We start from the raw sequence: 17,013 nt of genomic DNA on the forward strand, positions 1-17,013 counted from the left end.
AGAACCACAAATAAGCAAAACGGACCCGGAGCACGAATTAAATAGGCAGCGCCCAGAGGTGTATGCTAATGAAGGATGGGATGCCTAGGTTTCTCAATGGCTATTTGAAGTAACGTTCATGCAGTAAGATAATTTGATTGGATAGCTAAAGGAATTCGTTCAACCAATCAGAACTCGTTCTGCACTACCCAGTGTTCGTTTTGGGTAACACCGTGGACAGGGACCTGTCGCCGATCTGGTGAGTTGCCGCTGCCGGTTAATTCCGCAGGAAGGAAATCTAAAATACAAAATGGACCAACTACAGCGGCAGTATTCGGTCATTCGGCCCGTCGTATCTGCTAGAAAAGCAGATGGAATGAGGAAAACACACAGTTGATAATATGAAACGTTTATGTAATGAAACAGGACAGCAGGAGACCGAAGGTCAAATGGACCAGGTGAAAGATAAATTTACAGCAGCAGCATCATAAACACGTAGTATCCACGATACAGTGCTCACAAGAACTAAACTGCTGTACAGAATTGTAAAAAGAGAAGAGAATTAGCAGTTAGTCCTGACAAAGGGTCTCGGCCCAAAATGTCGACTGTACCTCTTTCCCAGAGATGCTGCCTGGCCTGCTGCGTTCACCAGCAACTTTGATGTGTGTTGCAGAGAATTTGAACGAGTCTCAAGACAGTCCATTGCAGTGTAAATTGATCAAAGTGGTGCTGTCTTGAGGTGGGGAGGAGCGTTGTTGGGGTTTGTTAAAGTACGTAATGTCTGTACATTACGTACAGGGTTCATTCTGTACCCGTCAACCTCTGGTACAGTGTGAGAGTGTGGGGTTCATTCTGTACCCGTCAGTCTCTGGTACAGTGTGAGAGTGTGGAGTTCATTCTGTACCTGTCAGTCTCTGGTACAGTGTGAGAGTGTGAGGTTCATTCTGTACCTGTCAGTCTCTGGTACAGTGTGAGAGTGTGGAGTTCATTCTGTACCTGTCAGTCTCTGGTACAGTGTGAGAGTGTGGGGTTTATTCTGTACCCGTCAGTCTCTGGTACAGTGTGAGAGTGTGAGGTTCATTCTGTACCTGTCAGTCTCTGGTACAGTGTGGGAGTTGGTACTTGGCACTGTGTCTCCCAGTCTCTCATGCAGTGTAAATGTAGAAACTTCTTTCAGATTCATCCTCACAATTGAATTATTTTTAGCTTTTTAAACAATATCACACAATGCCATGTGGCCACACATTTGTTGGAGGAACAACACCTTATGGGTGGCTTCCAACCTGACGGCATGAACATCGAACTCTTGCATTTCTGGTAATGCCTCCCACACCCCCCCTTCACCATTTCCCATCATCTTGCCCACCCACCATCTCCCTCTGGTGCTCCTCTCCCCTTTTCTTTCTTCCATGGCCTCCTGTCTCTTTCACTAATCAACTTCCCAGCCCCCTACAGGTTTCACACTCACCTTATTTTCTCTCTCCCCTTCCCCACCTTTTAAATCTACTCCTCAGATTTTCTCCTAAGTCCTGCCAAAGGGTTTTGTCCCAAAACAGTGGCTGTGTTTTTTTTCTATAGATGCTGCCTGACCGCTGAGTTTGTTCAGTGTTTTGTGTGTGTGGCTTGGATTTGCAGCAACTGTAGATTTTCTCCTGTTTGTGACACAATGCTGTACATCAGTGTCTCAGTGATGATGTATCTGGTTACGTTGTACTAATCTGAATGGACTTTGGAGCAGAGCATCCAGAGTAACAAGCCCAGACCATTCAACCCAACTCTGGTCTTGTGATAAATGTGTAACTTTCCTCGAGTCTCGGTGTGGGAGGGTTTGAATGGTGTGTATCGTGTCGCAACATTTGAACTGATAGAATTGAGAATGATTTTGACTGTAGATATGTAACCAGTGTGTCCACAGTGATCAGTGATGGGACCTTTGTTTGATCAGATTAAAACATACGTGGGCGGATCAGATCGCTGATGACATGAATATTGGTGCAGTTGTGGGTGGCGAGGAAGGTTGTCAAATGGACAGAAGTGGATATAGATCAATTGGAATCATGGATGGAGAAATGGGGAAATGGATTTTAATCTGGACAAGTGTGAGGAGTTTTACAGGTAAAATGTCAGAAGAAACTCCACAGTAAATGACAGCACCCTTAGGAGCACTAATACACGAGAGAACTTGATGTGTTCCTCTGTATTATCTTGCAAGTGTCACTAAAAGGAAGTAAACTGCTCTAAAGATCACAGAGGGGGAGCAGTAAGAGGATTCAGTGGCGGGTGGGGTCGCTGTAGGGTAATGTCATGGCTGGAAATGTGCGTAATTAATGACCACTGACACTCTGTTGTGTTTCTCTTTTAGAAGCTGGACTGCTGTTATGATGTAAGTATGTGAAGTTTTTTTTTTAAACTGTGCTTTATGTTTCTGTATTTGGAGAACAATAAATGAGTTGTTATGGTTTTCCTGAAATAGAAAATGCCTCATGCCATTTTATTTGTAAAAGTCTTCACACTGCAAGAATACCGCAGTGTCAATCTGCACCAAGAAAACCTGATCACATTCTCTTGAGGGTTAATGGCATTGCTGACTCTGAGTTTACTACCGTCGAATGCCAGCAGGGTCACAATCAGCAGAAACTCTCACAAAGCAGCTCTGTTTGTATTGTGTGCTTAGTAGGTCTGTGGGAGATACCCAGAATGTGAAGCTATAAGTAATGGAGAGAGACACACTGAGCCAAGTCACAGCTTGATGGGCAGAGAGGAAAACAGAGAATTTGATGTTGTGTCCTTATGTCTGTACTATGCCCAGTTAGAAGTGTTGTTCCTCCGCACAGTGTTCAGCCTCACTGTAACAGTGTGACATCAGACATCAACATGAAAACCAAAATAATCTCAGCTGAGATGTATTCTCTTTCACCTGTTGATCTTCTTTGCAAACATTTTACAGGCAGAAAAGGCAAAGAATTTCTGTCTGAGAATCTCAAATGCAACAGCGTGTCACTTCTGCTGTGTCTGTCGGTTCCCCAGCATTTGAATGCTACCAATCACTGAATATGAAGGGGGAGATGGTTGAGAAGACAGCACACCAGAGTCCCAATACGTGGACTTGTCCATGGACTGACCTGATAAATGGCCATAGAGTTGATACCAGTGAGTTGGCGTTCACCGCCTCTCATTTTGGAAGGGATTCACCAGGCCACTGCACCTGCAGATACACCAGCAAGTTCACACGGGGAGAGGCCATTCACCTGCTCCATGGCGGACGGGATTCATTCAGTCACGAGCTATTACAACACCAGCCAGTTCACACCGGTGAGCAGCTAGACTTGGCTCTGTTGTCTCTGTCTCTCAGTATAGCTTCACACCTGTTCCGAGTGTGGGAGGAGATTCATCAGTTCACCCACCGTGTGAGGCTCCAGTGAGTTTACAATTCATAGAGGACACACTTCTGTCCTGAGTCAGCAAAGAAATTTACTCAAGTCATCCCACCTGCTGAAACACCAGCAACTTCACATCAGGGAGGAAGTTATAATAAGCTGTATATGGGACTGTTAATGTCAGATTCCACAGATATTGTGGCTGCTCATCAGACCCAGGACTGAACCCTGGTCACTGAGCATTGAGGGGGTTCATCCCACCATCTTAAAATACACTGATGTTTAATATTGTGGATCTGTCATAGACAAATAGATCAATTCCATTTCAAATCCTGTGTCTCAGGTGCTTCCTCCCTGTCACACTGACAATGAACAGTCGAGAGGCCACCCAGTCCAGCTGGTACCTGCTTGTGTTCCTATTGCACACCAGAGCTTTCAAACTCATCCTTGCCGTTCACCACTAACTCACCCTATAATGTTCAGGATGTAACTGGTCACCGGTCTGGGGATGAAGAGGTTTACCTTGAATTCACTCCACAACTTTCTGTAAACTGCAGAGGATTAATTTACTGTGGTTTTCTCCCAAATATTCCTCATCCCTCACAGCTCTGGACCAAGGCTGAAGTCTTGTGTTGTTAAAATCTTCCTGTCCCGCTCTGTTCATTGTTTTGTGTCATTTTCACTGATTTCGAAGGGCTGTGCCTCACCCTGCCGGGCTGTTGCAATACAACACTCTCCTCTAAAGTACGACAGCAGAATGGTGGAGCAGAAACAAGAGGGGTCAGCACAAATGAGGGCTTTGGAGCTCCAGATGTGATGGAGGCTCGAGTTTACGTAGAGTAGAAGGAGGGAATCAGACCAGGAGGATGAGGCTGCAAATGAAAGTTCAGCAACATTTGGAAACTGATTGACTGAAAAAAGAGGTTTATGTTTGCAAAATACTGGAGGGACTCAGTGCCCCCCAGCAGCATCTGTGCAGACAAATAAATAGTTGATATTATGGGCCAAGACACTTCATCCTATCTAGACTGTTTATTCCTCTGTTTAGCTGCTGCCTGACCTGCTGAGTTCCCGCAGTACTTTGTGTGTGTCACTTTACAGTTTATTCCCAGCATCTGCTGAACCTCGAGTTTCATATCTGCATTTCTAAATGAGTGGAACTGTGACAGTTGTCATACAAAATGCTTGTTGACATTGAGTAATAAACAGGAGAAAATCTGCAGACGCTGGAAATCCAAGGAACACACACAAAATGCTGGAGAAACTCTGCAGGCCAGGCAGCATCTGTGGATAAAAGTACAGCTGACGTTTTGGGCCGAGATTCTTCAGCAGGACTGGAGAAAAAACAATGAGGAGTAAATTTTAAAAGGTGGGGGAGGGGAGAGAGAAACACAAAGTGACAGGTGGAACTGGGAGGGGGAGAGATGAAATAAAGAGCTGGGAAGTTGTTTGGTGAAAGAGATACAGGGCTGGAGAAGGGGGAATCTGAAAGGAGAGAACAGAAGGCCATGGATGAAAGAAAAGGGGGGAGGAACACCAGAGGGAGGCGATGGGCAGGCGATGAGAGGGAAAGGGGGATGGGGAATGATGAGCGAGGGGAGGCATGACTGGAAGATCAAGAAGTCGATGTTAATGCCATCAGATTGGAGGCTGCCCAGACAGAATACAAGGTGTTGTTCCTCCTACCCGAGTGTGGCCTCATTGCGACAGTATACGAGGCCATGGATTGACATCTCCATTGAGTACACTGTTTGTGGAAGCTTGCTGTGTTCAAGTAGCTGCGGAGTTTCCTGCATAAAATCATTGACTGATTTTGGAACATGTGGCGTGGAACCAGCACTTGCCCCTCAAATTAATCCAGTCTGTTAACAACAGCACATCACCTCCCTTTTCCAAAATACAATTCAACCACACTATCACCATCCATTCCGTAAGTGTACACAAATGGGACGTCAGTGATATTGGTCTATATCTAGGAAGATCCATCAGGGGTTTCCCAGGTTTTAGAATAGACACAATTGCCATTTTCCATGAGGAGGGAAGATGGCCTGAACTCCAATTATGATTCTAAAAATGTCATATTATCTCAAGAGAGTTGTTGACCATATGTTTAAACATGCAATAACATGTATCATCCTTTCCTGGAGCCGTCTGACCTGTACTATAAATAGCTTTCTTAAATTCACACAAAGAAACTCTACATCACTAATACTATCATTGCTACAGCTGGTTTCCAACACATTAAGATATTCTTGTAAAACCTTATTGCTACATTGTTTAGTCTCTCCACCTATTTTGATTATGAATTGCAGCAAATGACCGAGCCAGGACTCAACCGTCTCTCCTTCAGGAACAATTGTATTACCTTCTTTAATCAATATTCGGAACCCTATGAATCCCACACCCCCATTTTCTTAGTCATTCCCCAAACATCTTCAAGTTTAATAGTCCTTCCAATACTTTCACAATATGACCTCCAGTAAATCTTTTTCACAAGCTTCATTACTTTCCTCACCACGGCCTGTGACCTGTTACACTTAATATGATTAAGCGGAGAGTGATACTTCCTAACTTTCCGAAATGCCACGTTTCTCTCAGTAACTGCCTCTGCACACTCCTCCGTCCACCATGGTACAGCGTTTCTCCCACTACTGCACTTTTTAAATTGAATCTCTGCCACCACTATTTGATGAATAATGTCACAACGTTTCTTTGCAGAAATCCACATCATCCTCACCATTCAGCCCAGGCAGACGCTCAGCACATAAAACATTCAAACTTCTCCCAATTTGCTTTACCAGAGTTCCACCTCCTAAAAGTGGCCTCATGCCCCCTATATAAATCCAAACCCAAGCTTATAAACATAGGGAAACGATCACTCCCCAATGCTTCATCTCCCATGACATCCCACTACTCACTCCAATGTTCAAAACTAAAGTTAAATTTACAGCATTTTCAGAACTATTATGAACATTAAATCTCGTACCTCTCCCACCATAAAGACTAACAGGATATGAAATATCTGAAACTCTTCTATAAACAAAATATTACCAATCTGAGAACAACCCCACAGTAAATTAACTATGTGTTAAAATCCCCACACCATACAACGCTCAGTGAGCTAGAGCTACGTATACTCTCCAACAAATCAATCGGAAGCTTTCCACAATGGTTATAATAATACACAAACACGAGGAAATCTGCAGATGCTGGAATTTCAAGCAACACGCATAAAAGTTGCTGGTGAACGCAGCAGGCCAGGCAGCATCTCTAGGAAGAGGTACAGTCGACGTTATAATAATATACCACTTTATTGCCCCTACCTGTGGAATCAAATGTGTCTTCAAATGCCTCATACATTTCATTTACATCCACAACTCTATGCCCTCTCCCTCTCTTAAAAAAAACTTGCAACACCACCTCCTCTACCAACTAATCTATCACGCTTAATTACAATATAACACTGGAAGGAAGAACTTAAATGCGATAACAATCAGGTTTCCTGAATACATATAACATCACATAGATTTGATAAATCAGAAATAAACTTGAAGTTTTGACCATGAGAAATCAGGCTTCTGGAAATCGCCCTTCTGATGCAGGCGGGGCGGGAGGTGCGGAATGTAGTGGGGCGTTTATGATTGGTGAACCAGTGCCCATTCTGATTGGAAAGAGCAAATATTCCAATCACAGGGCTGCCTTATTCACCAATCAGACTGTAGAAGTGCGGAAAATACCGTCCAACCGCCGAAATAAACTGAAATTTGCAATACACCGCCAAAAAAGCCTTTGTTGCTGAAATTAAACCACAACAGGTTTGTTTGTCGGCTCTTTACCCCCGTTACTGGAGTCCGACACACTTAAACAAAGTGTAGTTAATATTGCGATGGTGTCTGAGAAATTAGTTCACCGATATCTTTCAATTGCTAAACGATTGGAAAATAAAACCGGTCCTCAGCTGCTGTTCGCGGTCGGTCATTGTGTAAACTCAAGTCAGTTTAGCAAGGGGTCACCCGTCAGAAAGTGGAGCTTTAACAAGTACTCTGAACGACCCGTGACAGTGTTCAGCTCTTGCGTCGGAATGGGGTTAAGAGAAGTATCGAAAATGGGACAAAGCTTAATGAACCCACGGTATTTAAACCAGAAACATTAGCGTCCATGTCAGAGAAATCTGATGACCGAGAGGAAGCGACGGGGAAACGGGTGTGTAACGATTCCGTGTCTGGGCAGTTGGCAGGAATTAACAGAGAAATTGGGATTATACTGAGCAGCGGACAGCAAGTTCTGATTAACGGGGATAAGATTCTGAATGAGCATTTCAACAAAAAATTCCAAATTTACCTCAATTCCATGTCTCAACATCGTGTAACTCTTTTAATGAAACCGTGAGTGGCTCTTAAAAGAGCCTTTGATTTTCCGGTTTGTTTTGTCAGTGAACTTGTCTTCACTTGGAGCTGGTGTACTTGGTCACCGCCTTTGTCCCTTCGGACACGGCGTGCTTGGCCAGCTCCCCGGGCAGCAGCAGCCGCACGGCGGTCTGGATCTCCCGGGAGCTGATGGTGGACCGCTTGTTGTAATGGGCCAGGCGGGAAGCCTCGCCCGCGATGCGCTCGAAAATATCGTTGACGAATGAATTCATGATGCTCATGGCCTTGGAGGTGATGCCGGTGTCGGGGTGAACCTGCTTCATCACTTTGTAGATGTAGATGGCGTAAGTCTCCTTCCTCGACCTCTTGCGCTTCTTGCCAGTCTTGCTCGCTGGTTTGGACAAAGCTTTCTTGGCGCCCTTCTTGGGTGCGGGTTTCGCTGGATCAGGCATTTCCTCGTCGGTTTCAAACACAATAATAAGCAGAAGCTGTTCGGAGCGCGGTTTAAATAGGCAGCGCCCAAAGCGGTATGTTAATGAGGATGGGAATGCTGAGCATTTCCATTGGCTGTTTGGAGAAATGAATCACCAATCGGAACGCTGGGGGTGAGAAGCGGCGCCAATGGGCGGGGTTTACCGCTGTCGTTTGATGCGGGAGGAAGTACTGAAGGGCAGAGACAGGCCGGGGTGCGGGCTGAAATTGAAAAGGGAAACGCAAATTTCAAAAGCCGAATGAAAATAAAATCAGATGAAATATTGTAAAATTAAACACTAGGACATTTAGTTCATGACATAGGGCTGCAGGAGAGTGAAGGAGAGATTTGGACATTTCAGTGTAAAGTTTAAATCGAGTTTATTTATGCACAGGTGAAAGGAACAAAGTATTTGTAGCAGCATCACAGACATTGCATCAGAGACACAACACTGACAAGAAACACTGAAATTAAATATGAATTATACCAAAATATTCAAACAGACTGAAGACTATCAGAACAAAATCAAAATAACAAACAGATTATGCCGGCAGTGGGAGAATCATCCCTCTTGTGCTTCTTCATCTCATCACTCTGGATTCAGCGTCACACAACGCTGCCACTTTGATCTGGCCCATGCCTTCATTAACCAAGTCCAACACTTGCCTTTATTGCATCTTCCTTCTCCTTACACTGGTCATCGGGTTTGTGGGGGTGTGTGCCCCCTTGAACCTCAGGATTAGGTTTGAGGGTAGGGCTGGTGGATGTATATGCGGGGCTGGGAGAGATAATGCTGTGGAGTTTAGTATGGTGAGATATGTGGGGCTATGGTGGATAGGGTAGTGTAGTGGAGTCACTTCAATCTGGCCCATTCCCTTCATTAACGTGGCCTGACACCACTTGGCTTAATGAACCGGGTGTTGCAAAGGGACACATCGTCAGTAATGCAACCTGGGGTCATTGGGTGTTTTGGGTCTTTAATCATGAGACATCCTCGCCCAGGCAACCCAGCCAGGGTTAATCAGGCCCGCTTGTGTTTATCCCATGGATCAAGGTAATGAGAGGCATGTAATTCTGCATGTTGTGGGTATTTTAAACCTTGTTACTTGGCTTTATTTTGACCATTTGGGGAGTGGAATGTTCTGAGGCCTAGTAATCAGGCTTTACCTCCAAGTAAGGTTCAACTTTCCTACTTTCAATTTAGAATTGTCTTTATTTTGCATCTGTATGCCTGGGATTGCATGGGTTAAATTAACAGTGTTCACTGCAGTACAAATTAGTGATTAGGTCTGTGGAGATTGGTCCATAATTCCAAAATGCAAACATCTCTGAAATCCAGAATTTTTTGTGCTGACATGACATCACAAATGGAGAATTTTACTCAGGATTAAATGGCTTGCCTAATGAAGAGAGTTTCACGGCTCTGGGCCTCTATTCATTGGAACTTCGAAGAAAGAAGGGTTACCAAATTGAAACCTATCAAATAGTGAAAGGGCTTGATTGAGTGGATGTGGAGAGGATTTTTCCTGTGATGGGTGTGTCTAAAACTGGACCACACAGCTTCACAATAGAGGGGCATCCTTTTAGAATGGAAATGAGGAGGAATTTCTTCAGCCAGAGAGTGGTGAATCTGTGAATTGTTTTGCTACAGGCAGCTGTGGAGGCCAAATCACTGGGTATAGGCAGAGATTGATAGATTCTTGATTGGTCAGGGCATGAAGGGATACAATGGAAGGCAGGAGATTGGGGCTGAGAGGAAAAATTGATCAGTGATGATGAAATGCCAGAGAAGGCTCAACAGGCAAAATGGCCGAATTCTGCTCCCGTATCTTATGGTCTTATGGACTCACTTAGTGACTAAATCTCTCCCAGAGACTGTTGATCTCAGCTTTGACTCAACCCAGCAACTGAGGCTCCACATTACTTATATAAGGAATACAGAAGTTCTTTGTTCTCTGATTAACAAAACATCTCATTTCCATCCTGAATGCTTGTCACCTCATTCTGAGCAACAGACACAAAATGCTGGAGGAAGTCAGCAGGCCAGGCAGCATCTATGGGAAAGAGTAACGAGTCGATGCTTCGGGCTGAGAATCTTCACCCTGAGATCTGATGAAGTGTCTCGGCCCGAAGTGTCGACTGTTAACTCTTTTTCATAGAGGCTGCCTGTCCTGCTGAGTTCTTCCAGCATTTTGTGTGTGTTGCGTTTGATTTCCAGCATCAGCAGATTCTCTCGTGTTTGTGATTTACACCTCATTCTAAGGGTATTTTCCTCAGATATGGAGTTCTCATTCAGGGGAAAGATCCTCCTTGCCTATTGCCTGTCATATCCTGAAAGAATCTAACAGATTTCCTCATTTTCTCATGAACAGCAGGGAATACAGACCCAGCGCACTCACTCTCCTCTCATATAACCAACCTTCCATCCCCGGAACCAACCCAGTCAGTGTGGGGAACAGTCACTGCACTCCCTCTATTGCAGGGATATCCTTCCTGAGGAAGTGTGACCAAACCTGGACACGATACTCAAGGTGTGCTCTCACCAGGGCCCTATATAATCCCAGTGAGACCTCTGTACCCTCTTGTACAATCCCCATGGATCACAGGACAAAATACTGTTTGAACATAGAACATAGAATAGTACAGCACAGTACAGGCCCTTCGGCCCACAATGTTGTGCCGACCCTCAAACCCTGCCTCCCATATAAATAGAACATAGAATAGTACAGCACAGTTCAGGCACTCTCATTACTTGTTGTATCTGCATGTAAACTCAAGTGATTTGTTTTGTTTACAAGGATGCCCAGGTCCCTCTGAACATCCCTGTGTGGAAATGACTCTTACAGTTTGTTCCTGGGAATGGGTGATCACACATTTCCCCACATTCTGTTCCATCTGCCACATCCTCAACCATTCACTCTCCTGTCTACATCCCCCAAACCTTCTCACTACTGACACTGTCCCTCCCACTCTGCTACAGCAGCAGATGTAGTTACTGAGTTATGCAGCACAGAAACAGGTCCTTCAGCCCAACACATCCATGCTGACCAAGTGGCCAAACAAAATTATTGTCAGTTGCCTGCATTTGGCCCATGTCCCTGTGAAACTTCCCTCTCCACAGTCCAAGAGATATTGCAACTGTGCCCACCTACACCACCACTTGGGGTAGTTTGTTCCATGTAAACAGCACATTCTGTGTACAAAACCTGCTCCTCAGGGTCCTATTTAAATCTTTCCTCTCTCACTTTATATCTGTAATCTCTCGCTTCCAACTCCATAAACCTGGAGATAACAGATTCACTGTTGACCGTATCTATGACTGCCATTATTTTATCACCTCTCTAATGTCACATACACTCTGGTGAGAAAGGTCCTGGCCTATGCAGCCTCCTGTTAAATCCCTTTTGCACCCTCTCCGGTTTAATGTCACCCTCTGATCACATGGCAACTATAACTGTACTCCGTGCTCCGAGAGTAGTTTCCCCGAGGCTGGTAGAGCTGTAATGTGACGTCACAGTCCAGTGCCCGATACTCTACCCGATGAATGCGAGTGTGGCGAACAGCCTCTTCACCGTCCTGACTACCTGTGTTTACACTCTGAAGGAATTCGATATCTACACCCCGATATCTCTGTTTTACAGCACTCCCAGGGACAGACCATTCCCCACGGCAGTTCTGCCCTGGTTCGTCAATGACAATGGAACATCTCACATTTATCTGTCATTCCTCAAATCAGTGACCTCATTGATCACCGTCCTGTTGTAATGTTAGTTACATTGTTTCACACTCCACGATATCACCAACTTTAGTGACATCGATAAATTTGCTGAGCCGGGCAGTGACGTTATCAGCCCTGACTCAGCTCCCAGGCTTTTCTTCGCAGCGATACACGCGCAGTGCTGGAGGAACTCAGCAGGCCAGGCAGCATCTATGAGAAACTGGAAACAGCCAACGTTTCAGGCCGAGACCCTCCATCAGCATCTGCACAATGGTCTTGTGTTTGGTTTTCCTTCGATCCTAAATTACTGGATAACATGACCCATCCTCCAATCCTCTGCCACCACTCCTGCCCGAGAAACGCGCAGAGAGACAGAGGCGGGGAGGGGAGGAGACAGAGTCAGAGTGACGGACAGAGCCGAGAGCGGCCTCTCATCGTCCAGCTCCGTCTTCACTTTAATACACCCGGCAATTTCCAACGGTTTGTCCGAAACACAGAGCTCCAGAGAGAGAGAAAAAAACGCCCTCTAACACCACGTACAGAAGGAGTTCTAGGAATTTACTGGCAGTCGGACTTCATCGGATCAGAATACAGTGTGATTGGCGCAGGATCAATTTCAAATTGCCCGCCAATTTCAGAGCACCCAGCAACGGTGATGGAAGACTTTTTTAAAAATTATTTACCGTTAGTTTTATCACGCATTATACAATTTCAGTTTCATTTAATAAATTTAATATCTAATCCCCTGAGTTAAGATTTAAATGCATAATTACGGAGTCGCTTCTCTAAACGAGTGAACTGATTCCTGTCCGAGACGGATAAAAGAATGAAGATCGATCTTAACGCGTTCAGAGGTTCTGAAGTAATCACCGACTGGAAAGGCAGATTCGCAGGAATATTGCAAACCGAACCGATTAATGTGTTTCAAATGTAACTCAGCTGAATGTATCGATAAAAATAATTAAAAGGTTGTGGATACGGCTCCGTCTGTGAGGCGGTGGGTGGCTCTTAGAAGAGCCTTTGTTTTGTGCTCGGGAGGAAGTGGGAGTTTTTCAGCCGCCGAAGCCATAGAGAGTGCGGCCCTGGCGTTTCAGAGCGTACACCACATCCATGGCAGTGACCGTCTTGCGCTTGGCGTGTTCAGTGTAGGTGACCGCATCCCGGATCACATTCTCCAGGAAAACCTTCAGCACCCCGCGGGTCTCCTCGTAGATCAGACCCGAGATCCGCTTGACGCCGCCACGGCGAGCCAGACGGCGGATGGCCGGTTTGGTGATGCCCTGGATGTTATCACGGAGCACTTTACGGTGCCGCTTGGCTCCGCCTTTGCCCAGTCCTTTGCCTCCTTTCCCTCTGCCAGACATGATGCTGCTTCACTCAGGTCGCTGCTCACTGTCAAACTGCCTGTTGCTGTCTCCTTTTATACACAGCGCCCCGACCTGCCCGAGAAACGCGCAGAGAGACAGAGGCGGGGAGGGGAGGAGACAGAGTCAGAGTGACGGACAGAGCCGAGAGCGGCCTCTCATCGTCCAGCTCCACCTTCACTTTACCACAACCGCCAATTTCCAACGATTCATCCGACACAAAGCGCTCCAGCGAAAAACAAAACTCCCTCACACACAGTCTGAAAAGAACGAGAGCCAATGTCAGGCTAATAAACATGGTGGGACTGATGGGCTGAAATGAGTTTATTTCAACACTAGGAGTATTATGTTATCGGACGGACAGGGCTGGCAGCTCAACATTCCTGGGTTTCATTGTTTTACATGTGAATGGGGGGTTAAAAATGCAGAGGTTACCTCACTGGGAATGTCACAGCAAACTGGAAGGTTCATTTACAGAGGCAATCTGCAGTTACACTGTTGGGGTGTTTGTATTGGCCCCGCAACAACCAGTGGGGGGGACATTATCTTCTCTAGATTAACTGGAACTTGCTTAATTCTTAAATGCGCCAGATTTCTTCAGTGAATCTGAGAGGTGTTTGAAACATTATGTACAGGGCCCAACCAGAGGTGAGAACAGATGGGAATGAGCCAGGCCAGGTGACAGTTGAGAGTCAGTGAACATTTTGGGAACAGTGATCACAAGTTTCTTTTTTTCTTAGTTACAAGTAAAAATAAAAGTAGATCTTGTATGAAGGTACTAATTTGCAGGAGGACAAGTCAGGACGGAGGAAGACAGGAGCCAGGCAACATTGATTGGGAGCAGCCACTGTCAGACAAGTCCACATCTGATGTGTGGGAGTTGTCTAAAGACCAGCTACTCTGAGTTCAGGATCAGCATGTTCCGGTGAGGAGTGAGGAGAAGGGTGGTAAGTAAGGGATTTTTAGACAAGCGGAGAGATCCTAAATTTAGTCAAAAGGTTATGGAAGGTTTGTGAAGCTAAAGTCAGACTGGGTACCTTTGGAATATAAAGGTAGCAGGGAAATGCTAAAGCAGGTGATAGGAAAGGCCAAAAGGGGCCACAAACTGTCCTTGTAATGTAGGACCAAAGATGATCCCAAGGCCTTGTGATTTGTATTAATAAGACGAGGATAACCAGAGAATAGAAATGTCGACTCAAGATTAAAGGAGGAATGATGTGGTTGAAGTCAGATCAAGTGGCTGAGGTACTAAATGAGTACGTTGTGTCAGTATTTACTGAAGTGAAGGAATTGAATGGCAATGAAAACAGAATGAGACATGCGAATGTGCAGAGACATTTTGAGATTAAGGAGCAGGTTGTGCTGGGACGTCTGAAAAGCAATAAGATGGATAAGACTCCAGGGCCTGAAGGCAAATATCCTACAACAGTGAAAGAAACAAGTGAGCAGATTGCCGGTGATTTGACAAGGATCTATGTGTCCTCGATCACAACATGTGAGGTCCCACAGGACTAGAGTGTCAGAAATATTGCAGCTTTGATCAAGAAGGGAAATAACAAGAATCCAGGAACCTATAGGCAAGGCAGCCTCATTTCAGTGGTAGAGAAGCTACTGGGGAGGATATTGAGGTACAGGATTTATGCACATTTGGAAAGGCATGGCCTGCTTAGGGACAATCAACATGGTTTTGTGTGGGCAGATCATGCTTGACAAAATTGATTGAGGTTTCTCAGGAAGTGACACAGGCTAAGATATAGGAGCAAAATTCAACCATTTGGCCCGTCGTCTGCTCCGACATTTCATTGTGGCTGATCCATTTTTCCTTTCGGCCCCAGTCTCCTGACTTTCCCCTGTATCCCTTCATACTCTGACCAATCAAGAATCTATCAACCTCTGCCTTAAATATACATAAAGTCCTGGCTTAACAGCTCCCTGTGGCAATGAATTCCACAGATGAACCACTCTCTGGCTAAAGAAATTCCTCATCTCCACATTCTACAAGGATGTTCCTCTATTCTGAGGCTGTGTCCTGATATTAGATACTCCCACCCATCTTCTGCACATCCACTTTATCACTGCCTTTCACCATTCGATAGGTTTCAATTGGGCCACCCCTCATTGTTCAAAAATTCCAGTGAATACAGGCCCAGAGCCATCAAACACTCTTCATACGACAAGATGTTTCATCCTGGAATCAATCTGGAGAACCTCCTTTGAAACCCATCGAGTTTCAGCTCATCCTTCCTAAGATGAAGAGCCCAAAACTGCTCACAATACTCCAGTGAGACCTCCACAGTACTTAATAAAGTCTGATCATTACTATGATTGGCGCAGATATTGTGAGACGAAGGGCAGGTTGCCATCTGTTCCATATTGTGTACTGATGAATATGTTTGATCTGACAGTAATTGCAGGGACATGGTTACAGAGACTGGGACTTCGACATTCCACTATATTCAATGTTCCACACGGAATTGGCAAAATGTAAGTTATTAGGTTTTATTGTTTTGCAATGGATTTAATTTGGCTTTTTTGACACTGATCAACAGAAAAGACTATGGTGTCAAAGTGAAAACAGATCTAAATTAATTGTAAATATGAAACAAAATAATTCATTGCCTTAGTATTTACCTCCTTCAAAGCCTTAATTAGTTGATGCACCTTTGGCAGTATTTACAGTTGAGTCTGTGTCGATAGGTGTCTATCAGCTTTGCACATCTGAACACTGCAATTTTTCCACATTCTTCTTTACAAAACTGCAGAAGCTCTGTCAGAATGCATGGGTTAGTGAGCGAACACTTCTTTTCAAGTCCAGCCACAAATTCTCAATTGGATTGAGGTCTGAACTCTCACAAAGCCACTCCAGGACATTAACTTTGTTGTTTTAAGGCATTCCTTTGCAGCTTTGGTTTTATGCTTGTGGTCATTGTCATGCTGGAAAATTAATTTTCTCCTAAGTCGCAGTTCTCTTGAAGACTGAATTTGGTTTTCCTCCAGGATTTCCCTGTATTTTGCTGCATTCATTTTACCCTCTACCTTTATGTGCCTTTCAGGGCCTGCTGCAGTGAAGCATACCCACAGGATGATGCAGCCTCCACCATACTTCACGGTAGGGATGGTGTGTTTTTGATGTTGTGCGGTGTTTGGCTTACTCCAAACTTAGTGTTTGTGATGGTCAAAAGGTTCAATTTTGTTTTCATCAGACCATAGAATCTTCTTCCAACTAACTTCAGAGTCCCCAACAATTCTGGGAAACTTCAGGCAAGATTTCATGAGAGCATTTTTCAACACTGGCTTTTTCTCTGCCACTCTCCCGTAAAGCTGCGACTGGTGAAACACCCGGGCAACAGTTGATGTATGCACAATCTCTCCCACCACTGAAGCTTGTAACTCCTCTAGAGTTATCATAGGTCTCTTGGTGGCCTCCCCCACTGGCCCCTTCTTGCATGGCCACTCAGTTTTTGAGGATAGTCTGCTCTTGGCAGATTTATAGCTGTGCCATATTCTTCCCACTTCTGGATGAGTGACTTAACTGTACTCCAAGGGCATTCAGTGACTTGGAAATATTCTTGTATCCATCTCCTGGCTTGTGTTTGTCAATTACCTGTTTGCAGAGCAGCTCGGAGTGTTGATTTGTCTTCACGGTGTAGTTTCTCCCAGGATACTGACTCACCAGCAGTTCAACCTTCTACTTACAGGTGTACTATTACTACAATCAATTGAAACACCTTGACTG

The 17,013-nt window shown here is 44.9% G+C and overlaps 2 protein-coding genes across 2 annotated transcripts in view; both read right to left on the bottom strand.

Annotated features, from left to right (window-relative positions):
* LOC140189165 (uncharacterized) overlaps window positions 1-17,013 on the bottom strand; it is a 315,492-nt gene that overhangs the window by 1,626 nt on the left and 296,853 nt on the right. The window lies entirely within an intron of this gene.
* Window positions 7,618-8,175, bottom strand: LOC140189293 (histone H2B-like). The gene has a single exon (XM_072245992.1). The coding sequence runs from the start codon at window positions 8,173-8,175 to the stop codon at window positions 7,801-7,803; it is 375 nt and encodes a 124-aa protein (XP_072102093.1). The 3' UTR covers window positions 7,618-7,800.

The sequence above is a fragment of the Mobula birostris genome, chromosome 28 (genome assembly GCF_030028105.1).
Source record: "Mobula birostris isolate sMobBir1 chromosome 28, sMobBir1.hap1, whole genome shotgun sequence".
Classification (NCBI taxonomy): Eukaryota; Metazoa; Chordata; class Chondrichthyes; order Myliobatiformes; family Myliobatidae; genus Mobula; species Mobula birostris.